The sequence below is a fragment of the Arctopsyche grandis genome, chromosome 4 (genome assembly GCF_051622035.1).
Source record: "Arctopsyche grandis isolate Sample6627 chromosome 4, ASM5162203v2, whole genome shotgun sequence".
Classification (NCBI taxonomy): Eukaryota; Metazoa; Arthropoda; class Insecta; order Trichoptera; family Hydropsychidae; genus Arctopsyche; species Arctopsyche grandis.
In genome coordinates, this window is record NC_135358.1 from 22228132 (window position 1) to 22249916 (window position 21785).

General features: G+C 32.6%; 2 protein-coding genes across 5 annotated transcripts in view; one reads left to right on the forward strand and one right to left on the reverse strand.

The window, feature by feature from the left end:
* Positions 1–3209: 3209 nt before the first annotated feature.
* LOC143910163 (uncharacterized) lies at positions 3210–16383 on the reverse strand. 2 transcript variants are annotated; one of them, XM_077428508.1, is made up of 23 exons: positions 16086–16383; positions 11717–11827; positions 10571–11644; positions 10385–10491; positions 10016–10300; positions 9901–9926; positions 9448–9827; positions 9224–9361; positions 8981–9139; positions 8781–8898; positions 8552–8707; positions 8293–8467; positions 8060–8192; positions 7872–7979; positions 7707–7800; positions 7507–7631; positions 7346–7426; positions 7145–7260; positions 6995–7064; positions 6788–6919; positions 6543–6713; positions 6277–6460; positions 3210–5799 (listed from the first exon to the last, which is right to left on the reverse strand). In XM_077428508.1, exons 2-23 carry the CDS (start codon positions 11809–11811, stop codon positions 5527–5529), a joined length of 4200 nt encoding a protein of 1399 aa, XP_077284634.1. In that variant the 5' UTR covers positions 11812–11827; positions 16086–16383; the 3' UTR covers positions 3210–5526. The 2 variants fall into 2 exon arrangements, with proteins under 2 accessions (XP_077284634.1, XP_077284633.1); XM_077428507.1 differs by having other exon boundaries at positions 8060–8216; positions 15866–16334.
* Positions 16384–19776: 3393 nt separating this feature from the next.
* LOC143910311 (uncharacterized) overlaps positions 19777–21785 on the forward strand; it is a 30333-nt gene continuing 28324 nt past the window's right edge. For 2 of the 3 annotated variants that reach the window (XM_077428726.1, XM_077428727.1), the window contains exon 1: positions 19781–19990. In XM_077428726.1, coding sequence (XP_077284852.1) covers positions 19911–19990 — 80 coding nt within the window. In that variant the 5' untranslated portion in view covers positions 19781–19910. Of the gene's footprint in view, positions 19991–21785 lie in introns of all 3 variants that reach the window. The other variant, XM_077428725.1, reaches the window with a different exon arrangement.

A 21785-nucleotide genomic window follows, 5' to 3' on the forward strand; every position in this document is an offset into this window, starting at 1 on the left:
TATTAAAAAAAATATATGTATCGCGAAAGATTTCTCAACTACAGGGATAACACAATGGTACACTTCACGTCACTTTACCCTGAGCAATGAGTTAGTTTTTATATACAATGATCAAACACGTTTCGGGAGCTAGTTTTAATTATAATCAATCGCGATCCGATTCCAGAGCGTGTTCAAAATCAACTGAAGAAAAGTCTGAACGAACACAATGATTTTATGAGTAAAGTTGTAAAATTGACATATTTTGGTCGCGTTCTATGATTTATTAATGGAAAGACGTTAAACTTATGTTAAAAAAAAGGTCGACCCATTATAAAACCGACATGCTTTTGACTTTTATGACGGTCTGCAATGAAATAATTTTGGTCGGAGATTTCAATGCTATTCTCGAAAATAAATACAAAGTTGTAAAATTTTATTGGTTTTCACGCCTCATTTAATTTTGTGTAATTGTATTAACACAAAAAAATATATATATACACCTATATATGTATGTATGTACAAAAGTAGGAGAGAATTCTCAGATACATGTACATAACATAAAACGAGATGCGAATAGTTTGAAAAATAAAGTAGTGTTTAAAAAATTGTCACAAAAAAATTTACAGAAAAAGTTAAAAAATCAGTGAAAAAGACGCGCCGCCTAGCGGCGCCCCCCCGCATTGCGGGGTCTGCGGGCGCGGTAGTTACGCCACTGTTGATATATGTTTATTATGGATTAAAATAATCAACATAGAAAACAGTTGAATAATAAAAACGAATTCGTAAACGACAAATATTATTAATTTAAAAACTAACTTTGATTTGAAATATTCTAAATCCAGTCTACCGTTCGCAATTATACAGCAAAATTTTAACATGTTTGAATAACGTATTTTCCTAAAGTCGAAAGACAAACGGATACTTTTAACGATTAAAATCAATCATTTATTAGTATATTTCTGTTGAATTATTCTAGGAATAGCACGTGCATCACATTTGCAATTTTAAGTTAAAAGTAAAAATAAATGTGAAAGATTTTATCTTTATTATCGATGTAAAAATGCACTAATCTCGTACTTTTAACTGTCCGCTTGTTACCTGCTTGAATCGGCCAAGGGTTATTTTACTAATTTGTTTTGGATATGGTGACGAGGGAACTGACCATTCTGAACACCAGAACAGATCTTTCCCTAAATTTTATTATGCCATAAGTAGGTAAAATCCGGTACTCGAAAACATATATAACATTTTGCTTAGTGTCCAAAAAACCCTAAGAGTATAAAGGCCAAATAATGCTTTTATACTTTTGCTAAAAATGTACATATTATTTGCGGGGGCCCCAGGCCCCCTTCAAAAGCCGGGCCTGGGTTATTTGCAAACTCTTCCCCCCCCCCCCCTCTCGTCGGCCCTGTCTACATATATATTGTATAAAATTGAATGTGTATGTCTGTCTCGAATAGACTCATAAACCACTGAACCGATAACAATGGAACTTTCACGATTTTTTGTATGCATGTCCCGGAGGATTACTGTAAAAAAAAAACGGGAAAAAACCTCTTAATAATAATATTCGTAATTACGATTATGGGAATGGGAACGCATCCCGGGTTCAGCTAGTAGGAAATTTTCAGCTTTCGACTCATTCACATCGTCCACGTGCTAAAATTATGCCAAATTATCCTAAACTGACCTCAAAAAGTCAAAATTTCGGCTTTGGGTTTCAAACACATCAGCTTCCGATCTATCGATAGTAAAGTTGGATGTAGCAAGACATAGATGCATAAATATTTATTTTTACATAGATATATACCAGGAAGGCTTGACAGGAAGACCCCAATGCGCCTTCCTGAACAATTATTTACAACCAATGCAGCATTTTATTATTACATAATTCACTGTATTTCCAGAAACTGAAGAACACGAAATAACAATTACTTAATTAACTAATTTAGAATTAATCCATTGAGACATCTATGGATTTCAGAATTGTAAATAATTTTTACAAATTGAACGTACAATAAATACAGAAGATTTGTGACAACAGGAAAGATGATTTTTTTGCCAATTTTGAGGAACCATTTCAACAACGATCAGATAAAATTGGTAAGAAACGATCGATTTGGAGTCACAAATACCCTCAAATCTAAATCTAAACATATATATGTATATCAAGATGAAATCAAATCCAAAACCTCCAGAACGAAAAAAAGGTCTAGGAAGACTGAAAAAGACGACAATTGCTGAATATCGACTTTTAAAGCGTTCCTATCTTCAAAACTGCGGTGGACATCAGATCGGAGCTTATAGCGGCTGGTGGTTCTAAAATAAATGTAGAAATAACGCGACGTCGCCTTCTTGAATCGAGTTTCCTTGCAAGATCAGCAAAAAAACCATTACTCACCAACAAAATGCGTCTGCAGCGCCTGAAATGGGCCAAAAAATATGACGATTGGACGCCAAGTGATTGGCAGAAGGTGATCTTCTCGGATGAGTGTAAATTCAATTTATTCGGGACCAATGAAATGCAGTATGTGAGATGCAAAACTGGGGAACATCCAAGTAACAAGTGCTTTTTGCCAACGGTAAAGCATCCTGCAGGATATATATGTATATGGTCTGGGGATGTTTCTTTTACTTTTGTATATATATATATTTTTTTTTTATATATATATATAGCGTTCAGATACAAAATATATATATATATATATATATATATATATATATATATATATATATATATATATATATATATATATATATATATATATATATATATATATATATATTGTATCTGAACGCTTTTAAATTACTACGAATTAGTAAGATACAAAAATTATTGTAATTTAAGATAAATGTACATATGTATGTATGTACTACGAATTAGTAAGATACAAAAATTATTGTAATTTAAGATAAATGTACATATGTATGTATGTATATATGTACATTACTTGAGTTTTACAAAACGAGATCATTTAGTCATAAAATAATGTATATAAATATGTATGTATGTGATATATTGTTTGTTTCATAGCAAAGTCGAGAAATATGACAAAAGAAGGAAGGGGGGGGGGTTGCAAAAAAAATGATTGCCCTGGCATCATTTACCCTCGCTACATCACTAAAATTCATACACCATAAATAAATGTAATTTGTATTTGAAAATGGAACATAATGGGTGTGGCTGTCATGGGGATTAGTGGCTGTACTAAATAAAATAAATTTTAAAATTCATTTTAATATATTTGATATAAATTATCAATTACTGATAAAAATTCATACTAAAATAATTTATAAGAGAATGTATGTTTCAAAACTATGTATTTATATATAATATGTATATTTAATATGAAATTGTGAACATATTTACTAAATACAATGTATTATTTTTTCCTGAAAATTTTGTTAAGCGTGTTTTTTTACAATTACATTTTCACAGCACTTTGAAATAAGCAGAAAAAGTAACAAGTGTGAAAATATTTACAAATATTAAATTCAAAATATTTACATGAAATATCTTGCAGACTAATTTCTTGAAATGAAATTACTTTAATAAAATTAGTGATAAAATTAATATACTACATATATAGTATAGTATATTATACTATTATAATATTATAGTACATAGTATCTGGAAATGGCATAATCTAAATAAGTGCATATATTCACAATTTACAAATAACAAAAAAGTAATGGCATAAATATCACTGATCCCTTACTTATTTTTTCCACATGAATATACAAATAACCTTCAATTAAGGATACCATCGAAACATTTAATAAAAACACTGTTCAACTGATAATACTTAAGCGTATATTTCAAGATTAGACATAACATCTGATAGAGCTACGCTCAAAATTGAATTTCGAATCTCCAAATGGACCAAACCGTAATGTAGAATCGAAATACATGTAAACGTCATTAATATGATACACCAGAGATCCAAGAAATACATATACCCAACACATACGTGTATATGCAGATATGCATTTGTTTATAACAATATTATTCCCTCAAGAGTTTTTTTTCTTAAATTCTAGATTCCATAAAACTCAAAACACCAATTAAATTTATAATAGTTTATTGAATCTAAATTGTATGCAGAAAACAGCCATAAATATGAAAAGTATGTATTATATACCTATACAATACATACGTTTGAGTTTCAATAGCCTAAGATTATCATTTTTATGCATTCGATGGAAATTTACCTCAGATTGACCTTTTGATACATCTAAAAGTAGTTGGATCTAATTACTTTCAAATTTTTTATGAAGTCATGACGGATTTTTGGAATTGATCCTACTAGTTCGTTTTTTTTAAGAACTATCGTCATTCCCATCAATGTTATTTGTACTATTTTACTTTTGGAAGTAGAAGAATGGGCACCAAGCTTGTGAAAAGTTGCGTGCAGTTTAGGGTGACATTGCTCTACAAGATTTTAAAGGTGTTGTGTTTTTCGAGTTCCTGCAAACGAACCAAGCGATTAATTTAAATATCTTCTGTCGGCAATTGGACAGTTTGAACGAATCCATCAATGTGACAGTACGAGACCACACACAAGTTTGACCATTCATCAAAAATTATCATCAGATGTCCACTTGTTTCGCTGCTTCAAAGGTTCTTGCGTGGTACATATATCATTCAGTTCAGATAAATGACCTTTGAGAAACAATAAAAAAAAATCGTCATGACTTTTCAAACAACCTTATTAGATTAGTTATACTCTTTTATGTCCTCATTGAAGGAATTAAGCCTTCTAAATTTAATAATTAATGGTTAAAACTACTTTGAACACTCTTTTTCGCAGACTTATAATATAAAAAACCATTTTCATCATAAACAAAACCTAGTTACAAAAATTCAATATAAAATATTGCATACTCTATGTTTCTGGTTGCAATATTTTGTTTTTTCTTTTAACAATAAACCATAGTTAATTCTAGATTTTGTAACACATATCCTAATGTAAAAATTTGTATATTTAATGTACAATATATGAACATATGCACGTATGTATGTATGTACAGATATACATAAACATATACAAATTTTTCTTAATTTTATTTAAAGTGAATTTTCACCAGTCAGCATACATATATGTATAATACATACAGAAATGTATGTTTGTACACATGGAAGCAATAGCCTTAAAATAAATAGTATGGTATATTTTATTGTTGAGATATTGAAAACAGCTAAAATAATATAACATGGAAAATGGACAGCTTCACCCCAAATACATGTGAGTGTGTAATTTTGTTAAGAATCCAGAATGCTATTATTTCGATGACATAAGCACATTTACAAAATCTAGGAATGGAACTCGCAAGGCCCCTCCCTACCTTTCCTTTTCTATTAATTAAACTAATGTTAACTAGAGGAAATGATTATAATAAAATACAAAATATTATTAAATTAAATGTTGCATATAATGTTACATTTACATATAATCGATACAGTGAGCTTGATATTAAAAAGTTTTATAGATAAAAAAAAAATTAAAATGATACATAAATTTTCTATATAAATCTATATATAAACTACTGAACTTCTTCATATTCTATGGTGTATTCATTTTCACAGCCATTTTCGTCAAGGCCTCTAACTATCCTCTTGTAAACAATATGCACACCATCCGGTGATTCCTCTTGCACCGTAATGATATTATCATCAGAATCATCCATTTCCGAAGTTCTCACCAATACCTCTTCTTCGTTAACTTCCTGATGGAACTCTTCAATTTCTTCTTTTATACTGTCTCCGTCTTCAGAATATTGTTTTACACTTCTGCCTTCCTTCTTATCCCCCATGACCTAAAAAATATAAGCATATTGAAATAACGTTGTGAAAATTTTAAATATAGCAATGAATTCTATGTAGTCTGAAAATATTGTGTAGGACAAGAGTTTATTTCTTGATCAAATGATTCTTATGTGACAACATATTAAGATTAATGACCTTTCACAAACTCTTCATTTGTTAAAAGTATTTTGCTTTCAAATAGCATGGCAGACAGTTTTATTGGCAAACATGTAAACGTTTATGTAATATTTCAGCACAGAGGACATAAACCGTTTTAACATTTAATATTCATAATTAACGAATGTCGAGAGATATTTTTACATCTAGACAAATCAACGCTCATTTTAAAATATTTATAGTAGGCACCCAAATAGCGCTTTAGGCGAATACCATAATATATCACAACAGCACCGTTCACAATTTATTATAGCAAAACAATCTAGATATAAACTAAGTATTTGAAATAAGCATTAGAAGAAAATGCAAACCTGGAAAGAATCGTGTAGAGCAGCTTGCAAAGCCTTTGAATTGCCACCCTTTACTTCCAAAACAATCAACGGAGCAGGAAGCTTTCCATTTTCATGCTTGATCTTGTGATAATTGCGAGAATGAGCAGTTTTAAATGTAGCTCCACACAAATCACACGAGTATGGTCGCTCACCCGTGTGGTTCCTATAAATAATAAATCAACATCATAAATACAAAGCAACAATTTATTGTTTTTTCTAAAGCTACAAATAAAAGAAATCATCACCTATAGTGCTTGTTAAGTATAGCTTTAGTGACATAGGCTCTAGGACAATCGGGACATTTGAATGGTCTTTCACCGGTGTGCGTCAGTTTGTGTGTTTCCATTTCTACGTGCGTAAAGTGACCTTTGCCGCATTCTTCACAAGTATACTTGTAAGACTTCTCGTGAATACGACTGCAATAAAGAAATCCATTAAAATGACATCTTAACAATTACAGTATAACTGTAAATTTACTAATGATATTTACTCTATATGTGCTCTGAGATTTGCTGCCGAATAAAATCCGAGCCCGCAAGTTGAACATATGTGATTTCCTTTTCCAAATGCTCGCTTTCGTCGCCTAGCGGCTTCAATACCGACTCCGTGTTCCGTATGCCATCTGTTTATCAAAATGAAACACTAGTTACCAATTCGCACATTAATAAATAGATTAAAATACATCAATTCAACTCACTTGATGTGGGTGAGTAGAGCTGGTTTAGTGGCGTATGTTTTCCCACACTCGGAACACACTAAAAGACCTGCTAAAAAATAAATGTAACCACATAAATTTACGTAAAAACAAAATCAACAACGAAAACAGTTTTAACGAAAAATTACTTACTAGTTTTATTTGACTTTCTTCCGGGATCATCATCTCCGTGTAACGCCTTTCTATGCGAAGTTAATGCAGCTCTATTTGGCAGTTGCTGGTCACACTGCATACACTTATAAGAATAGCTAAAAAATATTACCAAACAAATTAAATAAAAATTTTAATTCATTTAAATATCCTATCAATTACAAATCTCTTTTCAATACATACTTAACAACTTTAATCGGAGCCTTGGCAGCTGCGTGAACTTCTTTTCTGTGTTTAATCCGACGATGTTTACCTAACTCCCAACTGTGTACATATAGAAATTTTATTAATATTTCAAAACATACAAAAATATAACAAACGTAAAAAATAGTAACTATCCATACCTTGTATTGTACTGAGTGCAGCAATTTTTACACGGTGGCGGCAAACGTCGGTTAATGTTGTACTTATGGTGGTGCCTAAAATGAACACTGACGGTGGTCCACAATAAATTACTTTTGTCACACAACTGAAAACAAAATCAGCAGTTAAACCAAACATCAACAAAGATAAATTATAAATGTGTGCCTGTAAATACACCCACATCACACAGATAGTGTTTGACGACAGGGAAGTCTCTCAACGACGGCGCTCCACCTTCTTTGAAATAACCATGCGTAGACTTGTGAGCAGTGCATCTGCAATTAATAAATTAAATATGCACTCTAAAATTGGATAACTACGAATAGCAATGATTTTCAACGCTTACCTGGCGTATGTGAGGAATCTGGCTTCACACAGATGGCACTGATACGGTTCGGGAACCCCATTGTGAATATATCTGTGTTGGTGAAGAGCCTCCTTTGTGTAATACACTCTAAAAAATATTAATTTACGATTATACATTTTCAATGTTTGATAATATCACATTTGTATTAAATTTATCGACACACTTACTTTTCACAATATTGGCAACAAAACACTTTATCGATCCAAACTGCAGTGACAGTTTTTCTTGCTACGTCAGAAAGTTGCATCAGAAGACTGTGTTTATTTGATAGTGTAGGTCCTTCATTATTCCCTTCTATGTCTATTTCAAGTGAATTAATATTTTCTTTAAAAATCAAATCAGTTGCAATAAATTTCATTCACAAATGATAAGTTATAATATAAAAAAAATATATACATACCTTTTTTCGGTAAAACGTCAGTTTTTCTCCAGCTAGATTTCACATCTTCGTCGTCATTGTAGTATCGAGTCGGAGACAGGATTTGGATTCCCATTTCCTCATACATATCTTCATCATATACGCCGTCTTTGTCATCTTCTTTTGGTTCACAATCGTAGCTATTTTCACAATGAGCCTTGATAAATCAAACAAAGATTTTTTATTTAAATATATACAATTTAGCAATTTTTAAATGAAAATATAACAACAATAAATATACCTCAGCTTCTGTGACATCTTTAAAAGCACTGTCACATATTTTACACACAAGAATGTGAGCAGGATTTTGTTGCGAGGTGTGAACCAATAAATGCATACGTAATCTCGATGCTTTACTCATATACTTGTGACAAATATGACATTGGAAAGGTTTAACCTATAAAGAATAAAAAATCAACGTAATAAATGTTGAAAACAACGAAATCTCAGTACAAGTTTAGAAATCATACCTTTAAATGCAGTACCATATGCTCTTTGAGCGTTTGGTGAACTTGAAAACGTTGGTTGCATATGTTACAAACATATTTCTTTAATCCATGATCTCTTACATGAGTTTTCAATAATTTTCTGCAACATAAATAAAAGATGCATAAGGAAATGTAGATCAGAATCTATTTGAAATGATAGTTTCAATAATATGTATATATACTTGAGCTTGAACGTTTTGATACATCCATCGAAAGGACAAGTATACGGTTTCTTATGACTGAAATATATGTGGTCGAACAATTCATGTTCCGAAGCAAAATCTCTCCGGCCACATTGATCACAACTCATGTGCTGCCAGCCGCCCTCTCTATGAGTTTGTCTGCCGAAAATACATTTAATTAACATTTAAGCTTGATTTAACTTCATGAATAGACAATTAAATTTTTGACTTTATAATAAATACCTATGGAATTGTAAACGGACTTTCGATAAAAAGTTCTCTTTACAAATTGAACATGTTAAATCATCTTTTTTATCTTCAGAGTTACCAGATGGATGACACTTGTGCTGTTCAAGACGCGATTGAGTTGTATAACTTTTGCTAAAATTTCAAAATATTTTATCAATCAATCAATGCACACATTATTGTTTATTACATTACATATGTATCTAATTTAATAAACTTACTTGCAAATTTCACATTTGTGTTTTGCCTGAGTACTCCATCGTTTTTTGGGTCTTTTTTCATCTTTAGATTTGACACTTTCGTTATCATCATTATTTTCAGGATCGTATTCAGGATCCTCAAAGTAATCAACTTCTTGGAATTCTTCAACAATGTTAGTGTCAATATTTTCTATATTTTCAACAATTTCTGTTGTCACATTATCGGTGGCATTAAGAAATGCTAATTCATCACCGTCATCTTCAGGTTCATCTTCAGCTGTGATCGTTAACTCTTCCACATTTGCATCATCTGTAATACTTTCTCCATCTTCCGCTTCATCAGGATTTTCTGCTTGAACGATCCAAACTTCCAGGTCATCATCGTCTTCATCGGGTATTAACTGTAATAGATTTTCCCATTAAATCACATTGATTTCCGAATTTAAACTCACTTCATCAGCTTATACAACTTACTTGACTGTCTGGATCTGATTTATAGTCTGGAAAATAAAAATATGCATTAATTAGCTTTACGAAACATATGTACATAAAATATGATCACAAATATTTTGTGTTTATTTATACTAACATTCTTGTTGAAAGAATGTGTCGGCATCCATTTCACCAGATAGATACTTATGTAATCTATCTGTTAAATCTTCCTCTTCATTCTCTTCAGACTGTTCTTCTTTTTTACTGCAACGGGTAACAATTTCAGGTTTAACTTCAATCAACGTACTCTCTTTATCATCATAATCGCCTTCTAAAATTCTTTTCAACTGCTCTTTGGTTTGCGCTAATTTAGTTGAATCACTCTGACTCAATTGATGTTCACCAAAAACATGCCGTTTGAGAATGCTGAAACTTTTGAAACCTACAAAGAAAAATTGATCGATAAAACACAACATTCAAGAAATTTTTTGAAAGTAGGTTTAGTATGTATTAAAATTTTACTCACTACGCAAGCAAAGACCACAGGGAATTCCATTAATTCTGTTGTGAACTTGATGGACATGTCCATGTTCCACAACTGACGCCAAATCTTCAAATTGTAAACCACATGACCTATGAAAATGAAATAAAATGATCATATTTAAATATTAATATACACAAAAATGAATGTATTTTCATATTTAATACACACCGACAAATCAGTTCATTTTCTGAGGATACTTTAGACATCTTTTTACTTGGAGAACACACTTCATCTGCATTTGATCCATCCGCAGAAATAAAAATTTCAGATATAGTACCATCCATTTCTAATTTTCTTTTGATAACTGATGATTTTTTATTCAGTTCCAAGTCAGAATCAGTAATGTCTTTTGTAAGTTTTCTTCGGACAACAAAATTTGTGTTATCATTGGAGGTATCATCGATCTTTTTACGACCTCTTTTTTTCTTGGTCATGGTATTATTTTTAGAAATAGTACTGTCTTCCATAAATTGGTCATTGGGATCTTGCCTAACAACAATTTTAGATTTTCGTCTATTTTTGAAAGTCTCCTCATCTGGTAACGCCTTATATATCAACTTGAGTCCATCAGTAACAACAATATATTCATCTTTGACCAAATTTTTATCTACCGATTTTCCTAATTTTTTGAAATTATTTCCAAGACATTTGCTGCATATGAGTTTGGCATTCATAGTGATATTTTCAATAAGATTCTTGTTGAAATAAACTTGATTTTTTTCATCAAAAATATAATTTCGTTTTGGATCTTTCATATTAGAAACTCTTATGTTACAGAAATGGCAAGTCACCCTATTTTTGACAATTGTTTCAATTATTCTGTTAACATTTGGAACTTTTTCATTGCTGAAATATTCTTCAAACTGATTCACAGTGTTAAGGAATGCATTTTCTTCATTCAGAGTAGGAATATAGTCCATGGCTTCAGATTTTATTAGCGGTTTTATTTCTGGCTCATCATAATCTTCATTCTCCGATAACTCAATTATTTTAATAACATTCTCACAGTCTTCTTCCTTTTCATCATCACCTGCGACAATTGTTGTATTTTGATCGGGATATTGATTTAGCGTATCAACATCATCATTTAAATATTCCAAAACGTTGGAATCACTTTCCAATTGATCTTGCATAGTCAAAAGGGACTCCTGTTTCATAAAATATTCATAAACGCTATCAGTCATGCTAACTTCATCTTCTCCTATCAGGCTACTAATGTCAATTTCGTAGCCAACCAAGATACTGAAAAAAGAAAAATTAGTAATAATCTCAAATGACATAATCACACAATTCAAATTACTGCTGATTTAATACCTGGCTTTCTGTAGTACAGCAGTGAAATCTTCATCTGGAAAAACTTCCACGGGAACCTCCTCCTCATCCTTCAACAAGTTGATTATCAACGACATCTTGGTTGTTTTGTATCTGAAAATAGTAATACAATTTCTATAGTAATTACAATTTAAATAGTAATACATAAAAAATTACATAGCAAAATAGAGATATAAGTATGTACACATTTCGATGTAGTATTTTCAAATTGTATGGTTTAAGTGATTATTTTGTCTTCTTGAGAAATGAAGCAAAATATTCGAACACTATTATTTTTAGCACACATTACTATTTGAATAACGTTAAATTTTTAAACAAATACCTAATGTATATACATAATAGTTATTTTCTTTGACTGCCATTAAAGAGTATATTTAAGTTAAGGGCTAAATAAAATGATTAAACTAATATTGACAATTTCAATATATGTATGTATGTATTAGTTAGTGTTAATGAGATTATTCAAAAAAATAAGGCAACATAGAATCTGTATTCTTTTTGAGGCATGTTTTTATTGTATATTTATATATACAAACACTTTTGTTTATGAGATAAAACCAGCACATCTGATAGAACGTTTACACTTAAAAACTAATAAGCATTTAATATGTATCGGATGGATTGAATGAAATTCTACAAAAGTATTAAAAAATTAATCGAATATTGTCTGTTTACTAGCAACGAATGCACCTGCCGAACGACTTTTTCTTTGATAAAATCACAATTGAATGTTGAAACTTTAAAACGTTTGCTAATCACTAAGTTTAATTTCAACTATTCTTCTGTAGAATTTTATAAGAGCATTCGATAAAATGAATTCGTGCTTTTCCTGAAATGGAATATTAAAAAAAAGATTTAAAGGGCATCAACAGATTCGCACACAAACAGACAACGACCTCCTCGGGACGGGCCGGTGAATAAACACTGAAATCGATTTTCTATTTTCATAAATGTGCATCGTGATTCTCTAATGTACATTAACGTTTGTAAAAAAATATTTAGTAAAAATTGTCACGATTTTGAATTTGTAAAAAATGGTCAACTTAGTCAAATGAAAGATTACGACTAGTAGATTCACAAAAAAATACAATCAAGTATAAATAAATAATGTATATACCATTTAGATTTTTTATTCAACATGCATACATAGATACTACAGTAGAACCTCGATAATCCGAACTAATCGGGGATGAAGTTAGTCCAGATAATCGAAAAAATCATAATTGACAGGGAAAGACGAGTACATTCAGTATGAATTATTTTTATTTGTCAACATTTACATGTATAATATCGTATAAAGATCAATATTAAATTATTCTTTATTAAGTAATTTAATCTCCAAGAAACAAAAGTCCTTTGAGTATTGAATTTTGAAAACAATTGACTTATTTTCGAATTTTTTATGTTATGCATTTATGATTCAAGCTCCGTTTTATATTATGCCATCACAAACGTATGTTTTATTTATTTTTTATTTTATTTAAATAGGCACACACACAGAATAAAATATAAAAAGAAAGTGGTATAATGACACAAAAAAATAATAATAAACATAAATAAAAATATAATATTCCATTTACAGTGAGCACCACATGATGATATAAAAAAGTAAAATTAAAAAGACATCAAGATTTAAAAAAAAAGAAAAAGAAAGACTATAAGGATGAAGAAGCAAATCAACCACATATTATTTTCTTCACCTTTGTCCTAAAAATACTAAAAGAGTCACTAAAGAGGTCAGGACAATCATCTAAGCTATCGTAAATACGGCATATACGAACGATTGCACTATTGAAAGAGGTGTTGCTTTGACAAATTGGTGGATAAAAAAGATTTGTGCATCTGGTGAATCGGGCATTAACGTTAAAATTAATCACACTTAAAACAGATGTGTCAAGAATACCATTAGCAATCTTATATAAAATAAACAAATCAGAAACCCTTCTACGCTGAGACAAACTTGCAATATGGAAAAAAGAAAGTCTGTCATTATAAGATGGTAACAGTTTTTTAAGACCAGTCTTATAGGATAAATGGCGCAAAAAACGCTTCTGGATTGTTTCTAAATGCTCAATGTGAGTTTGGTAATAGGGAGACCATATTTATTTATTTATTTATTCTAAACAGACCATTGTGGCATAACAGGAATTCCTAAAGCGCCACAATGGTCAAAAAATATAACACAAAAAATAAAAACAAAATAACAATTAAACATAAACATAAATACATCCATACATAAACATAAAAAATAGCATTTAATAATACCAGATAAAGTAAAAATATCAAATAAAATATAGCATAAGGAATGCCTTGCACCTACAGCCAGTTTCAATAAATATGTAAGAAACAACTACAAATACAAAACATCCCTGTAAGGCCCAAATGGAAGAGAGTTAATCAAAATTTCACTCATAAATCACAATCAATCATGAAAACAATGATGAGCGCAGACTACCAGATAAATGGGTTAGAGTAATTTCCGACAATTTACGCTCACTAAGGTGGAAAATATCACATTCAGTCTCGGCAGCAACGATTTCATTAAGAAGTCGAATAGCTCTTGGAATAGGAGCCATTCGAAAAAGGACTGTGCGGGCAGGAGGTACAGCCAGCAAATGATGATGTCTACCACACACATAGTGACTAGGGACATTAAGTCCCAACTGCTCCAGCAACAACGGGCATGACGTATTACCACGTAAGAGCAGGAGAACGAAACGAATTAAAGAGAAGTTTCTCCGAAGTTCAAGGGAATTATACCCAAGCATGCCCAAAAGGAAAGGAGTGGGGTAGAGATATGGGTAATACCCATATTCTTTCCTATATAGGAAACGAAGAAATGCTTTTTGCACTTTCTCAATCATCAGAGAGTAATTTGCTTCATGCGGATTCCACACAATCGCATTATACTCTAGCTTACTTCTCACAAGCGAATTGAAAAGCAAGCGAGAAGACAAAGGATTGGAGAATAATCTTGCATATCTCAAAACAAATCCAAGTCGACGAAAGGAAACGTCAGCGACTTTCTTGATATTAATATAATATAATATAATATATAGCTCGTGCAGCGAAAGCTGGCACGTACCAATACAAACACGTATATTGTATCCGTGAAGATATGAATAAGATTTTTTGTATCTGTTTTCTAGGACAATCAGTTCGTCCCTTTCATACGCACCCACTTTCCGAGCATGACAGAAACAACAATTATTTTTTGTATTGCTCGGTGATTTTTGCTCAGTGATCAAGTGTGCACTACAGGGTGATTTTTTCCAGTTTCACTGGTCAGTCACCGATCAACCCCCACAAACTGACGTAACGCGTTCTTACAAAACCCTACCCGAAAAACCGACCCTACAAAAGTTATTATAAGTTTTGAAAGACAGTTTAAAATTTAAAGGTGCAATTTCTTCGTTAAGAGTTATGGTTCGTAGGCTAGGTTTCAAATGGAGAAAGATGAAAAATAATAAACAAATACTTATTGAAAAAAATGTAATTCGACTGAAGAGATCCATATATCTTTCCAAATTAATTAATTCGTATTAATTTTTGCATACGTACGTTTGTTTTACTTATAATTTAAAAAAATGCTATTTATCATTTTATTCGTGGTACGTATTCAAATATTAAATAAATATGCCACCCGAATTATATCATAGATCTTAAAAACATTACACGATCGGTTGAAATAAAATATATAAATAACAGCCTGTATATGAAAAATGCATTTGTATGAGTACTGTGCACGCGCCTTCTGTAGCTAATAGACCTGTACTCCATGTTAACATTTTATAGTAATTTCAATTCGTCACATGCAAAATCGTAAAATTAACAATCTGGATAATCGAGTTTCTACTGTATATGCATGAAATTTATTACATATCATACGAGGAAATAATGAGTAAGCCCGGAAACCAAAGCCGGTGTCAGCCCTAGTCGGAGTCGCGTTTTTTAATGACACCACAGCCCTGCTTCAATCCAAAATAGACATAAGACTTTCAAAATTTGAGGTTGTCATTAGACAGCTGTCAAAAATTTAAACCATAATTAAACAAATGAGTGCACGTGAATTTGTAAAACCGGCGGCCGCATGGCGACGGGGGGCGGGAGGAGGGGGCGGCGGCCACCTACGTGGAACCGAGCTGAAAATATGCTGCATCAACATTGAGAGCGTCGATGACAGTGACAGTGACAGTTGCAGTTGTAGTGGCAGTTGCAGTGGCAATGGGAATGATGCCGGCAGTGGCGAGCGGGAATATCGGGGCTGGTCAGCTTCTATGCCGATTGCGGCCGCGCACGGCGGTGGTCTTGAGAGGTCGATTCGCGTCTCGCGCGGTCCTAAAACACCCACCTGCTGGCCAAGTGCTGGGCGAGTGGCGGCGAGGGGCGGTGCGGGGTGCGGGGGCGCGCCCCTCTGGCGGGCGACGGGCGGCGGCCCTACGAGCGGGTGTCTGCGCGCGCCACGACGCTGGGGACGCTCACTGCGCGCCGCAACGCAACAACGCCGAGGCCGCCATCTTGGGCGCGCTTTATGTAACGGTCACTAACGACGCCAATGCGCACTTTGTGGCCAACTCAACAATGCCGCTCGCTTCACTTCTCCGATATTATCAATTTTGACGCCTATTCCGTCACTTTGTTCAATATTCAGATGCGTCGTGCCCAAATACAATTTATTTTTTATAATTTTTGTTTTATTTTTTACTTCGCTGAATACACTGTTCGACAAATGACGACTTTTTTTTTTGGTTCAGAGACGAGATATGACTTTTCTTATAGAATTATATGCCCAGTGAACACGAATCTGGTAATAAAAAATGTTGATTGGCTCGAGATTCGGAGATATATGTGTTTTATAAATCGTGCGATTTTTCTATATCTTGGTGTTGTTCGGTCGATGCCTCAAAATCTGTCAATTTCCTTTTCAAAATAATCTATAGTCGGGTATTTTATCTTCCATTTGTAGTACTTTTCAGCTTTCAAATCTCTCTAAGTAGTCATCCAGTTCAAATCAAAAGTCAAAAGTACGTATTTTCACATGAGATATTTTCCCACTGTTAATACTATTTTATATTGAGTTTTTTTCTATTGAAACATGTTTATTGAGATAGTGTTCTGACCGATTTGAAAAAAAAAATCACGTGTTGCACAGAACTTAAATTTTTTTTTAGTTAGTGGGACATAATATAAACCTTTGAGCTTTAGATTGTTTTAATTTTTCGAAGTGGTATAAATTACATCGATGCGGTGCAAACGATCGAAAAGCGCCAGACAGACGGAACCACAGATTAACGACACGTGTACCTTATGCGTGCGCACTGCTTGCACTTACACTAAGCGAAATTTACCCGAAGTCCCGACATACCTACCCTTTATACGTTCTGTGCTTCTGATACTTTAGTTCCGAATTTTTCCTTATTAAATTATTAAAAACTCGCCAGAACGATCCAACTCAATTTTAATAATTACCATTTTAATAATTGCATCTGTGCACATCGAAAGGTCACTCGTCATCTAATGTGCAATTTTTCATTCGTGAAGTTGAGAATTGCGTTTAAAGCAGCCATCCAGTTAATCTGTGGTTCAATCTGTCTGGCGCTTTTCGATCGTATACACCAAACCCAAATTACATCCCACCATGCAGCAAAAGATAAAAAAATAGATGGGCCATTTTTGATACCTCTATGCTTCAAAGAGTTAAGGTGATTACGGTAATTGGATTATTAGTCACAAAGACATTTTTTGCTATGAAAACTGCGAATGAGGAATATTTGGCACTCGAGTTTTCGTTAGTATGATGGACTTTTCGGCTGACAGATGGTCCGTTAATAGAGATTTTAGTGACTTTTGGGGGAGCGCTTTGTGACCAATGATCACCGAACCGGTGATAACATCCCAAATGTGAATCACTACCAGGATAAATGCCGCTACGAGATCACGGATTTCCTGTCGCACGGGAAAATTTCCATACAGAAAATTGCCCAAATATTGCTCAAAACTGCCCAAATCTCGTAAAAAAGCATTTGCTGAGCAATATTTGGGCAGTTTTCTATAAAGCGGGCTCTACACTCGCGCGCGAACAACGGCGTGAACGCACACACTCACATTTCAACTCACATGCACGGTGTTCGCGGCCATTTACGACGCGAGTGTAGAGCCCGCTTAACCCTTTGGCTGCTACGAGGTTTTTCAATGTCCAAGCGAAAAATGCTAACATTTGTAATTATTTTGAAAAAAATTAATATAATATTTTTTTTTACATACTTACTTCGCCGAACACTCGTAATTTTTATAATACTTTATATACATTTTTAAGAAGCAGTCGTGGACGCGTGCTCTCTCTTTCTGTCTTGCTTTTACATGCGTGCGTGCGAAAGAGATACCTACATATATACACTAAATAAGTTTTGACGATTGTTTTCCGAGGCTTTATTCTTTTCAATAATCTATTTTTAGATATCGATGTATCCTTACAACATGCGATATATTCGAAACAGTTAGCGGTCTCTCTCTCTTTCTTTCTTGGTTTTAATTGTGTACGTATGAGCGAGACACACAAGGATGCGAAGTTTCTAATAATCAAATAATTTTTCAACATGTATCATAAACATTTTGTATGCATTTCAGTTGCATTTGATTGATTGCATGAATTCGTGACGTCTCGTGACCTATATAATTGAAAGCGGATTTCTATTGTTTTTTGCCATTTATTTTAACTCTGCAAAATGATATCGGACAGTGAAAGTGATGAAAGCGAAATAATAGCTCCTCGCCGAGGAACTCGACAAATCAGCAGCTCTACTGATTCTGAAAATGAATTTATCGATAATAATCAATTCCCAAGTAATAACTCCTTATATGACATTGACAACGAACCCGAAATTTACTTTGATGATGAACCCGAAATTGAAGAGCTTTTATTTAAAAAATTGATAAATATTTATAAAGCTTGATTGAAAAATAAATATAAATACGTATATAAAAAAAATGTTTCGTGCCACTGATGCGCTGGTGGCTCAAAGAAAGTATCGAAATACGACAATTAATGACGTCAACAACGATCGTCGTAGCAATCTTCGCCGATTTCAAAACAACGATTTATCGTTGTTGTAGCAGTCAAAGGGTTAAGGCAATTTTCTTATGTGACAAATTTTCGTGCGACAGGAGATCCGCGCGAGCGATTTTCGAAACGGCGGTTATCCTGGTAGCGATTCGCATTTGGGATGTAACCCGTTTACCGTATATTAAATGTCGCGGTTGGTGATCCTATCTTTCAAGCCGTGGAATTTTTTTTTATTTTATTTTACATAGTTTACCAATAAGGCCTGATAGTTGCTGCAATGTTTGTAATTAGGCTAGACAATTAATTATAAACATTGCAGCATTTTTATTACATAAATCACTGTATTTCGATAGATGGATGTCACTAAAATTTCGATCACGGAACATCTGACGCCCGAAAATTACATCCATCGAGAGTTGCCCACGCGAACTATTATACTAACGAGAACTCGAGTGCCAGATATTCCATATTCGCGATTTTCGTGGCAACGATTGTCATGTGCGCGATCACAGTGTGCGAAATAATCCGTTTATAATTTATAGTACGTATCCTGATCACACATACGTTAAAAAGGCTGTGCGATAAAAATAGAACAAGTTTCACAGCACGTAATTGGTAGGTAGGTATTTAAATTATATTCTTAATTTGAAAATAATTTTAGTTTAAATTTATTATCCATTATTGCTAAATATAACAAATTCAAATTATAAGGATAATAATTTAATTGAAGCCATAATTATGAGTTAAACTAGTTTGATTATAAAACTAAAAAAAATATACCTTAAAACTAAAAAAAATATATCTTATTATAACTTTGATATACATATATATGTTATACCAGTCGCGGCTCGTGAGAATTCCCAGTGGGGGGGGCTGCAGAGATGAATCGGGCTGTAGTAGCTCGTTGATTGAAACTGTTTTCGTGAGATGTTGTGTGTTTCGCGCTTGTAGTGGTAGCTCCGTTCAATTTGACGTTTGCAGTCAGTTGCGGCCGTGACGTGTGTCAGCGTGGTTGTGTTGTTAGTGATGTGAACTGTCAAGTGACAGCAGTGCAGTGCAGTGTGGTGCAGCTGAGTGCATTTGAGTGCAGCAGATTGCACCGCCGGCCTCATCATGACTAAACTGACGGAAGAGATGGTTGTGGCGCGATCCAAACAATCTGACCTCTCAAACATCAAGAGGCTCAATTGCTGGTACGTCAGATTTATATATGAATATTCTAATTATTCACTATCCTCGTCAATCACGTGGGATACATTTATAATCATCCTTAATTTGCTTGAATCTCCTTATCCGAAACTATGTATGTACATAATAGTGGAAGATCGTGAAAAATTAATTTACACTTTGTCAAATTATTTGGTGCAATAAAGCTCATAATTCTGATTGAAATTTGACAACTGTTTTACTTATAATTGAAAAACTTTTTTGAAAGTAATTTTCAAATTTAATAAATTGTATGTGATTTGTAGATTCATTTAATTATAATGGTATTTACTTATTTATTCAATAATTTGATGAGGTTAATTTTAAATTTGTTATTTATTGTTGCGAAACAAAAACGTTAATTTAGCTTTAATCTTTAACAATTTAAAGGTATTTTAAATTGTTCTGGTATTTTATCTCATATATAATTTCGAAATTGTTTCTATTTTAATCAGTGTTCTGAAATTTTATAGGAAATGTGAATTATATAAATACATACATATACATATCTGTGTATGTATATACATATCTGTGTATGTATATACGTATGTATAAACTAACACATATAATTTATTTATACTATGTATCAATAACTTATATATACTACAATGTATAAATAAATTATATATACATATATGTGCTTCTTACATTTGAATTTATCTGAATATTTTGTTTTAAATTACCAATTTTTATCATGATCCCAAAGACGTCATTTTTGTTAGTTATTCCTCTATCTGTAGATTATCTGTAAATATTTGACATATGTAGTGTGTATTTGTAGTAGGAAGAAAATTTTATTGATAAATTTGTATTGATAAACCTTGTACAATATTCAATAACAGACAAAGTTGTCAAATTATACATATATGTATTGAATACTTAAATATATAGCCATTGAGATAGCACCAATTGAATTAATTCAAAAATACTGTACCAGTTTTTGATAACAAAACTTTTAAAAGTTTTCATTTGTGTTCTAATTTACAATACTAATGAAAATTTTTAAAAATACACTAATATGAAATTCTCGTGTTTGATCGTTTACGATTGTTTCATAAAGGCGTACAGATTGTTTTTTTTGCTTTGTATTCTGCTTGCTTGTTCGCTTGACCTAAATATATAACTACATATAATGTATATCTAATTCTTATTCACAATCTAAAATATTTACTATGTATGTACTTCAGGTGAAACTTGAACTGTAAATACGACTCCCAGTGGCGTAACGTGAATTCCAGGCGCCCCCACCCCGCAAAATATTTTAAAGCGCCCCCCCCCTTATACACATATTATTTCCTTGCAGCTGTTCCATTAATCTGTTCTTCTGAATTTTGTATTTTCGCGCTCAAATAATTCACAAAACCTTCTTTATATTCCAAAAGTGGATCATAAGCTACCAGAAGTATAATAAAAACTAGAAAATTTTCAAGGTTTGTTAAAATACAAAAGATTCAAAACTCTCTTGACGTCCATCGATATGCCAAATTGTTTTTAGCCAATGTTAATATGACATTAATAGCACAATAATTTACAAGACTTTGCAATTCTGATGAGATATATTCTTCAATTTTCTCTGAATTTTTCCACAAATCGTACGTAAAACAGGACCCTCAGAAATTATTTGACCACTTCACCAGAAATGACTGAGGAAGATGGGCTATGATCAGTCGATTGAATTTCCGCAACAGTTTGCATTAAGTTCGCCGTATTATGCGTAACTGCAGGTTCGATTACATCTCCATTTCTCGAAGAAGAGCTAGGTTGCTTTTCTGATAAAACTGC

Bases quoted from the DNA above. Each gene is read 5' to 3' on its own strand.
- LOC143910163 (XM_077428507.1), bottom strand. From the start codon at position 11,811: ATGTCGTTGATAATCAACTTGTTGAAGGATGAGGAGGAGGTTCCCGTG. The intron at 9,140-9,223 runs GTATTTATTATA...TATTTTCGGCAG, and splicing joins GTCCGTTTACAATTCCATAG to ACAAACTCATAGAGAGGGCG. The intron at 7,427-7,506 runs GTATGGATAGTT...ATATGTACACAG, and splicing joins TGCACTCAGTACAATACAAG to TTGGGAGTTAGGTAAACATC.